Source organism: Prionailurus bengalensis, chromosome D3, assembly GCF_016509475.1.
Source record: "Prionailurus bengalensis isolate Pbe53 chromosome D3, Fcat_Pben_1.1_paternal_pri, whole genome shotgun sequence".
Lineage (NCBI taxonomy): Eukaryota > Metazoa > Chordata > Mammalia > Carnivora > Felidae > Prionailurus > Prionailurus bengalensis.
Window position 1 is genome coordinate 22,497,769 of NC_057356.1, and position 9,650 is coordinate 22,507,418.

Genomic DNA, 9,650 nt, shown 5'->3' on the forward strand with positions numbered 1-9,650 from the left:
GAGGGGCCCAGGGAAGGTCGACACATGGGCTTACTTCCTGGAGAGGAGACAAGCAAGTGGCTGGCACAGCCACCTGGAGACAGCACCCTGGGGCCCTGACCTGGCAGTGCCCTGCCCAGGCAGAGAAGGGTCCCATGTGGACCCTTCCTGTCCCCCTCACTCTGAGGCAGGTCAAATCCCCAGCAGGCCAGGGTGCAGGAGCAGGACAGGCTGGGGATGAAGTCACAGCTGGAAGGGGCTGAGCTGGGGCTGCCACTCCAGGGTGGGGCCTGGGGTCACGACCCTGGGAGCATGCAGCCAAGAAGGGAGGATGCCTTCCGTGAGGAAGCCGAGGGGAAAACACACACACACACACACACACACACACACACACGCACACACAGCGTAGAGAGGGAGGGAAGAAAACAAACTCCAGGAGACCAAAGCTGGCCTGGAGCGCGGTCTGGGCGGCCGATTCCTGGGGACCGAGGCCACGTTGCAGGCAGCTCACAGCCTGGCGGCTCCAAGACCCTGCCCAAGCTTCCCCCCAGAGGCCGGTGCAGGTGGTGCCTGGACATGGACAGGAAAGGGAGGCTGGGCCTGGGGTGCCAAGGGGCCCACAGCTCTTGGGGAGCATGGACCAAGTCAGGTACCGTGAGAGGGGAAACTGAGGCATGGGAAGGGGGCCGGTTGGGGAGGGAGTTAAATATCTTCTAGACTCTGCCCCCACTTCCTGTTTCCTGTGGGGTGGGGCTGAGATTACATGGTGACTGGGGGTGGATTGTCGGGCTGGCGTGGGACCTGGGGAGCCAGAAGACAGTACGAGGACCCGGAAGTCCACTCAGAAGGATGCAGGGAAGAGACAGGGGCAGGAGAGTGGCAGCACAGGGTCGCAGCCTCTAGGAAAATCAGGGCACCTAGTGAGAGTCTCAGGTAGGGGAACAAGGGGATCCATAGATGGGGCCACGGTGGGGCCTTGGTCAAATGGATTTGGGGTCCACATCAGAAGCACCAGGCTGAGTCAGGTGACAGGGGTCCAGGAGATGTGGCATTAGGACTGGAGGCTGATGCAGCGTTCATGTTGATGTGCTCTGTGTTCATGTCGGGCCCTCATGCGGGAGAGTAGAGGAGTGCCGTTGGGGTCATCCGAGCTAGGCTGGGGTAGGTGGGCCTCCTGGGGGCCTATGCCCACCCCACAGTAGGTGCATGGGAGGAGCAAGTGCCAGGTGGGGTCTTCTATGGCCCTCCAAGGAAGAGACCAGGGGGAAGGTAGGGAAGAGGAAGGAGAGCCACTCTGGACTCTACCAGCCTCCTTCCTGCTGGGAAGTGCCAGCTGGGATGGGCAGTTTTATCACCCCACATCCCAGGCCCTGCTGGGAGAACATGAGGGAAGTGAGCCTGGAGAGGGCAGGGTGTGTGTGGGGGCAGGGGGACCGACCGCAGCAGGCACGAGGGCTCGTCCTGGCATGATGAGGGAGGAACGCGTGGCTGGGCAGGTCCGGGATGTGGCAAGAGGCAGGAGCTGGGGGCATGCATGGGGGATGGGTGAGGGGGTGAGTACGGGGTGCTAGGGGTCAGGGAAAGGCTGTGCGTCTCCCTGGTCTTGGAAAACCAACTCTCCCACATTGTTTTCTGGTTGGGGTCAGGCCGGCCCTAGGGGAATGAGACATCTGCTGGGACAAAGGGTGCCCCTGACCACTTGGGGGGACAGTGTGGTGCCAGATGTGTGTTCTCTGGCCAGCATTCACTCACATCATTTTTTGGAAATGCTTTTTGGGGGGAGCTGTCCCTGTGCTCATTTTGCCCTGGTCCCCACCATTCCTTCCTGCCTCTCCTCACTCATTTACAAATCTAACTGGCCACGATAGACACCAGAATTTGTGACCCTGCCTTACAGACACCTTAGAGGCACCTTTTGAGGGCCACCGTTATTCTCTGAGGCTGAGCCCCAAGGGGCTTCCAAGGCAGGTTTTGAGGGGCAATCTATTTCTCTCGTCCCCGGCCAGCCCTCAGCATCCTGAGGAAGAAACCTGGGTCTCTGCTTCAGGTGTCCCTCCAGAATGGAAACACTGGACCACCTTCCCCTGAAGGGCAAGCTGGGGTTGCAGAGTTTAGGTAAACCCCAGACACACAACACCTTCCCAGAAGTTTCTCAGGCTGTCCCCAAGGAACTACTAAGTCACAGCAACCTCTCCCCTCCCCATCTTCCCAGCCCCTTGCCCAACCTCACAGGTACCTGCGGTCAGCAATGCAGGCTTGCTCATGGTGGTCAGGAGGTCTGACCCTGTGGAACTCTGGGCAACCTGTTGCCTTTGGAGCCCATTTTGCCCAGTGGCAATGGGCAGGTTGGAGGAGGCTACCTCTGAGGTGCCCACGTTCAGTTCTGCTTTATTACTGTCTAAAGTCCAAGCAGGGCCCCAGCCCCTCTTCCTGGAGCCTCCTTCTCAGCCAAGCCCCAGCCTGCCTCCTCCCCACTGCCCCCAAAATCCCTTGATCAGGGGGCCACAGGTGCCAGCCTCCATCTGCTTGCCTATGGTCAAGCCACCTCCCCAAACCCAGGTGAGTCAGGGCTGTCTGGAGCACCTACAGCCACGGGGACCCCGATGACTCGGCCTGGGGACCCTCCTTGCCCTCTCCAACTTCAAACAACTCCTAGGGCGAGCCATTCAGGAAAACCACAGGCTGTTTTGTAGAAGAGTTCATTATAATTTTATCAATCAAATTCTTAGAAGAGGGAAAAAGTCTGCTCTCTCCACCCTCCCCCTTCACTCCCCCCCCCTCAACTCTCACTTTCTTCCATTCATAATTTCCTATGATGCACCTCAAACAACTTCCTGGACGGGGATCCCTGCTAAATATAGCTGTTTCTCTCTCTGTCTTACAACACAGGCTCCAGTATATAAATCAGGCAAATTCCCCGTTGAGCATGAATCTCTGAAAACTGCCGGCATCTAAGGTCTCCTCCAAGGCCCTCTGGAGTCCAGCCCATAATGAAGGTCTTGGCGGCAGGTAAATCCACCCGCCCCGCACCGGCTTCCGCGCCCCACTGCCGGTGCTGCGGCAGCTTGGGGCACTTGGCGATCGCGAACGGGACACCCACCCGCCTCAGACACACGGGCTCGGGGCACCCGTGCAACCGGCCCGGGCTGCCGGAGGCGCTGGGTGGCGGCCGGGAGCGAGCGCAGACACATGGTCCCGGCACCGCGCGCCCAGCCTGCCCGGGGGGCCAGCAGGTTGGCGGGCAACGGAGGGGGCTGCCGAAGCCTTCCTCCTGCTCCTCCTCCACCTCCTCCGCTTCCTCCTCCTCCTCCTCCTCCTCCTTGTTCCTGCCACTCTCCCTTGCTGCTCTTCCCGCTCCGCTTTCTCCCGATTCACCCTCCCTCTTTCTTTCTTTCTGTCTTTCCGCTTTCTCTTTTCCAACCGCGTCCCGGGCTGCTCCCAGGGAGGGGCACCGGCCGCCGAGCAGCTTGCAAACTCCGGCGGGGACGGAAGCAGGTGCCGCCTCCATCTGCTAGTACCTGGAAAGCTGTGGTCTTTGCTAGGTGAGCCGGGGGTGTGGGGGGGCCCCGACCATCCCGGGGGCCTCAGAGCTGCCTGGGGATGTTGGGAGGAACAGGGGACCCAGGAGAAGTGAACTTGAGGCTGCCACTGTCCCAGCAGGGGAGATCCCTGAGGCGCTCCAGCACCCCCCCTTCACCCCAGCCTCACCGGTTCTCCAGCCTCACTGGTCTGCAGACCCCCAGCTCCTGCTGGTGGGCCACCAGGAGAAGCCCCTCGGAAGGGACCTGAGAGTAAATAGGGGAAGCAGGCGCCTTGGGAGGGAGGGGCGACCCAGGACAGGCCCCGACAGCTCCCAGCTCTCCTGTCACCTTTCACTTTCCTTCCTCCCCCGCCAACCTGGCTGCCTGTGACCTTTTCCCTTTTCTCTTTTCTGGTTGCACCATTTCCTTTGCCTCCCTAAGGCTCTGAGGGCCTGTGGGACCCCAGGATTTTCCTTGTCCTAACCCAGGGCCTGGGACAAGAGGGGGATGGCATGGAGGCAGGAGCTGTGCAGAGCGGGTGGCAGGGTGGGGGGTGGGGGTGGGGACAAGAAATTCTGAATGATGATTTGGGGTTGGAGAGGGGGCAGAATTGCAGAATTGGGGTGGGGTTGAAGGTCCTAGATAGGCGAGTGGCCACATTTGGAGAAGGAAAGCTATAGAAGAGATGGGGGAGGGTGGCAGGCGAAATTAGGGGACAAATGACCCTGGGAGTCAGAATCAAATGACAGGTTTAAAGAGATAGAAGAGTGTCAACAGAAGATCCACCCCTTCCCCCACCAGGGTCCCATGGGGTCCCCATCTGGGAGACCTGGCCCGCAGTGGGTCAGTGAGCATGAAACAATGTGCAGGAATCTGGACCATCCTTCAAGGTGGGAAGATAGGGGCCTCTCTTTTTCTTGAGACTCGCTGGCCTGGGGCATGGTCCCTTCCACCCAGAAGGGCAAGAGGCCTCAGGGGAAAGGGCTGGGTGGTTGGTGTCACCCTGAACCCAGCTCCCCGCTGGTGGGAACAGCTCGTGTCCTCTCAGGAAAGAGAAGGGAAAACTGGGAAAGTGGAGGGAAGCAGAGCTAGAGAGAGAGAGACATAGAAACAGATGCAGTGACCTCATGAAAACCAGAAGCAACCAAGGGAAGATAGAGCCGGAGGGGGAGCCAGGGCACTGGTGTCCCTGGGGAGATGAGGTGCATCTTCTGCCATGAGCCCCGTTGCCCGCCCCCTACCCCCTGCTCATGGCTCCTTCCTGCCTATTCCCAGGAGTCGTGCCCCTGCTGCTGGTTCTGCACTGGAAACATGGGGCGGGGAGCCCCCTTCCTATCACCCCTGTCAACGCCACCTGTGCCACACGCCACCCATGTCACAGCAACCTCATGAACCAGATCAGGAACCAACTGGCGCAGCTCAATGGCAGTGCCAATGCCCTCTTTATTCTCTATGTAAGTCCCCCTTCCAGGTCCTGAGAGAGGAGGGAGGGAGGGGGGAGGGCCGCTGCACTGACCTGGGCTGTCGGGGCTGGTCAGGGAAGAGAGCTTTTGGAGCTGGAAGGAGAGAATGGGGAAAGGGCTTGGTTCAACTACACGCGGACTCCCACAGCTTCTGAGCCCCCCATCCCACCCCCAACCCAGGCTCTGAGACTGGAAGCCACTTTCCCAAGGTGCCCAGTTCATCCTGGGCAGAGCTGGGGGAGAAGGGAGAGGCCGGGCCCTGATGGTCTAGGGACTCCTCCCCCATGTGGAGCAGAAGGCCGATGAGAGACAGAGAGGAAGTAGGGGGGCCAGAGAGATGCTTTTGGGAAAGTGGGCTGCGGGTGTCTGGAGGTGCAAAGCCGCTAAGGAAGAAGAGGAGGACGGTGGGTTGAAAGAGCAAGTGTGCGTGGTGTGCCCGCAAGAAGTGGGACGTGGTGTTTCCTTTCAGTCCCCTGATGCTCTTGCTGGTGGTGATGACGATCCCTTGCCTGGTGTGGCCCTTGATTCTTTACCAAGTGTGTTCACACCACAATTATTCTGGGCTCTCATAACAATCCCAAGATGCCTACGGGGCAAGTAGTCAGCTCTCTGTGCCAGAGGTGGGAAACTGAGACCCAAGAGCTCACCCAGAGGCTTGGTGGCCCGGCTGAAATACCTGTCCCTGACCCCCACATCACCTCCCCTCTCCCTCTCTGCTCCTCAGTACACGGCCCAGGGGGAGCCGTTCCCCAACAACCTGGACAAACTGTGCGGCCCCAACGTGACGGACTTCCCGCCATTCCATGCCAACGGCACAGAGAAGACCCGGTTAGTGGAGCTGTACCGCATCATCGCTTACCTTGGTGCCTCCCTGGGCAACATCACCCGGGACCAGAAGGTCCTCAATCCCAATGCCCTCAGCCTCCACAGCAAGCTGAACGCCACTGCAGACATCATGCGGGGCCTCCTCAGCAACGTGCTCTGCCGCCTGTGTAACAAGTATCACGTGGCCCACGTGGACGTGGCCTATGGCCCTGACACCTCAGGCAAGGACGTCTTTCAGAAGAAGAAGCTGGGCTGTCAGCTCCTGGGGAAGTATAAACAGGTCATTGCTGTGGTGGCCCAGGCCTTCTAGACAGGAGGTCTTGAAGCATGCAGTGAGTGACCTGAGATCTTAGGCTCAGGCAGCTGTCAAACTGTGGCCAGGGCCCAGAGCATCGCCAGACCCAAGTGGGGACTGCTGGCAGACCCCGAGGGGTTTCTGGCCAGTCCATTCCCCTCTAGGTGGGCTGTGATGAAGCCGAGCAGAATCAAAACACCCAAAGGCAGGGCCTATCTACAGCGCCAATTAGAAGAAGGCACCCCTTCCTCTGGGAGACTGCAGCCAGGCACTAGGGTGTCGGGCTGGTCAGGGGATTATGGGCTGGACCTCTGTCCCCACTTGTCCCCTGGCCAGGGACTTTGTGAGAAAACTGTACAAGTTGTCCATGGTGACCCTGACCATGGGGCAAGACAGCAGGGGTCAGGGGACTCTCCCAGCCCCGCAGAATGACCGCCATTGGTGCCTTTGCTGCCCCTTAATGTAGGTTTTGGAAGGTTTGACTGGGCTCGGGCAGGCCAGAGGAGCTGGGGTCCTGAGGACTCCTTGGCCCCTATAAGTATAGCGAGTGGAAGTTAGAGAAGGGAGTTCTGGTTTGAGATGCTCCTTCTCTTGAGCATGATTGGAGAGCTCAGGCCTAGGGACTGGACTATGAGGCAGAAAGTTCCAGAATGAGCTCACTGGCATTCAGGCTCCTAGGGAGGCAGAGAGGCCACCTTCGGGCCTGGGAAGGAAGAGAGGTCCGGAAAGCTTTGACAAGCTCTCCTTCTTGCCCTCAGGCTTTCCTGAAGCCTGAGATGGCCAAGGTCTGGTGGCTGGACCTGGAGGTAGGGTTTGTGGAGGTGGGCAGGTGGCAAAGTCAGCTGAGGAGGTTCTGAGGGGACCCAGATTCTTCCTTCTGGGCAATGGTCTATAAGGGATGGGAAGGACTAGGTAGTTAAGAGTGGCAGCTCACATCTGGGACCCAGGGAGGCCCTGTGATGTCACACAAAGGTACTTGAGGGGGACCAGAGGTCATCTCTGGTTCCTAGGGCAAGGGAACAGCAGAACCTGAGGTCAGGGTCTCAGAGAAGCCTGAGAGCTGAGAGTGCTGTGTGTCTGACCCAGCATGATTGTCTATTTATTATGATGTCCTATTTATATTAACTTATTGGTGCTTTAAATGGCAAAGTTAATTCCCCTTTCCCTGCTTCCTACCCAACAGAAATAATATGATGGCTTCTATAGGAGCCAGGGCCAGGCCTTAGCAGGGACTGGTCCAGAAGTCAAGGATGTTACAAGTGGAATAAGCCTTACGGGTGAAGCTCAGAGGAGGGTCAGGATCTGAGAAAACTGGTCAGCCTTGGTGGGGGAGGGGAGCAGGGGACCCGGCTCCATACCCCATCCCAAATGTGACTTGCTCTGAGGGTATCAGGATCCTGGCTGCAAGGCAGGCCGGGCCAGTTTGTGGAGTGGCCAGGGGGCTTCCACAGGGCTGCCATGTTGGTTGGCTCCAGGGGGCTCGTTCAACTCTGTGTTTTCTGGCACCTCCTGGAATTGTGATCAGGGCAACATTCGTGGTTGAAATGGTGCTCCTAGAGCACTGGGTAAGGCATTCCTGGTGGCCTGCTCTGCTGCTCTTTCCTTGTCCCCAGGCTGCCTCTAAGCCAGCAGTTGAAGGGCTCTGGAACATCCACATGCAGTACCCAGCATGCTTGCACACAGTGGGGAAGCTCCTTCTCGGGTGGCCCAAACACCCACAAAGGACGAGAGGGCCTGGCTGGACCTTGGGAAGCTGGGGTGGTGCAGGGAGGAGCTCCCTGCTCCAGAGAGGAGAACAGGGAGGCCCTGGGCCGAGGACCAGGAAGCTGTGGTCCCTGCTGCCCCACCTCCCCCCACGCCCCCACCCATGTCTGGGCTCCCAGGCAGGGAACCCGATCCTTTCCTTTGTGCTGGGGCCAGGCTAGTGGAGAAACGCCCTCCAGTCTGGGAGCAAGGGAGGGGGTGCGGAGCTGGGGCAGCTGCTAAAAGCAGCATTCTGGCTTCTTCTCAAACCCTAAGCGGGTGGCGGTCCTAGTGGTTCAGCCAATGTGATTATGGTACTTTGCACTCACTTTGCACCTCTCTGTCTTCTCTGAGCACTTTACCCATGCACACCAGGTGGCAGGTGGTGAGGCAGCAGGCGGGTCCTGACTCCTGGGGCAGGGGGCAAGGCGGGGGTGCAGAGTTGGGAGTTGTCCGTCCCATTGGCAAGGCTATTTTGTGGCGGGTGGCAGAGGAAACCATGAACCTCTTTCTGAGGCTGTCTTCATCTGGGTCACACTCACCCTCATCCAGTGTCTGAGCCTGCTGCCCTCCCTGCGCTTTGGTGAACACGGCTCAGAAGGCTTGGGGCCAGCTGGGTCCTTAATCATCCCATCACCTTGAGTACACCGACTCCCGGTGCTGAGCCCACCTGGGCAGCCTCTGAGGCCCAGGGACCAAGGGGATCTCCTTCCCTGAGCCCAACACAGACCCTCTGCCTCCCTCTTCCTGCCTCTGCCCTTCCTGCCCCTATTTCCTGCCCTGCCCCTCAGCCCCCATCCTCAGCTCTCTTTCTAGAACCAATCCAGAAGACCACTTTGCACAGCATCCTGGAATTATGGAGCTTCTGTGTGGAAAAAGCTTTGCAGGGCAGGAAGCTGTCCTTTTCCTCGTTTTTCATCTGCTGGTGTGGACCCACACCTGCATCCTGGGTCAAGAGGAGAAGGGAGAGGCTGTCAGCAGAGGAGGGGGTAGGACAGTCATTTTGTAATTTATGGACAAAGGAATATTGGGGACTTTATTTATTTAAAAACATTTTAAGCAAAAAGAGCACCGCTGGTTTATTTGTCTCTCCTCTTCCCTCCCTTGCCCCTCTTTGGGGACTCCCCCAACTCCTTCCTCCTGAAGCAATCCCACCCCACCTTGCTGACTCTCCAGAATAGACACGGCATGTGGGGTTGGAGGCTGGAATCAAGTGAGAATTTCCCTTCAGATGGTACAGAGGTCCTTTTAGATCACCCCCACCCCCCAACCTCGATTCCAGTACCTGGACATCTCTCCCATTCGCACTGCTGGCTCCGTTTGTCCCTCCGTGTTTCCCTCCTTCCTTTCTACTGGACAGGACTTGGCCTTGCGGGACAAATTCCTCTTTGATGAATGTACCCTGTGGGAATGTTTCATACTGACAGATTATTTTTATTTATTCAATGTCATATTTAAAATATTTATTTTTTATACTGAAGGAATACTTTTTTTTTTTAAGAAAAAAGAGAAATTAATAAAGAATCTGCTCTTGGCAAGCTCTCCAGACTGTATTGATGTGGGAAGATGGGGCTGGAGGGGCCGAGACTGTCTCTCCACCCAACTGAGTGGAGTTCTGCTCGACAAAGGGCAGGCGGTTGGGAAGAGGGGGGCACTTCCACCGGGCAAGGGTGCTGGCATGGGTGCATGGGGGTGGTGGGCAGAACAGGCACAGGTGGAACAAGGTGGGTAGGTTCCAGACCCTGAAGTGTTGCCCAGAAAGGCCCCAGCCCTCTCACTGTAGCCCCATGAGTCTCTAAGAGCCATTTAACAGAGAGAGAAACT

The 9,650-nt window shown here is 58.1% G+C and overlaps 1 protein-coding gene across 1 annotated transcript; it reads left to right on the forward strand.

The window, feature by feature from the left end:
• Positions 1–382: 382 nt before the first annotated feature.
• Positions 383–9,367, forward strand: LIF (LIF interleukin 6 family cytokine). The gene is made up of 4 exons (XM_043559292.1): positions 383–628; positions 2,869–2,988; positions 4,776–4,954; positions 5,688–9,367. Exons 2-4 carry the CDS (start codon positions 2,970–2,972, stop codon positions 6,096–6,098), a joined length of 609 nt encoding a protein of 202 aa, XP_043415227.1. The 5' UTR covers positions 383–628; positions 2,869–2,969; the 3' UTR covers positions 6,099–9,367.
• Positions 9,368–9,650: the final 283 nt, after the last annotated feature.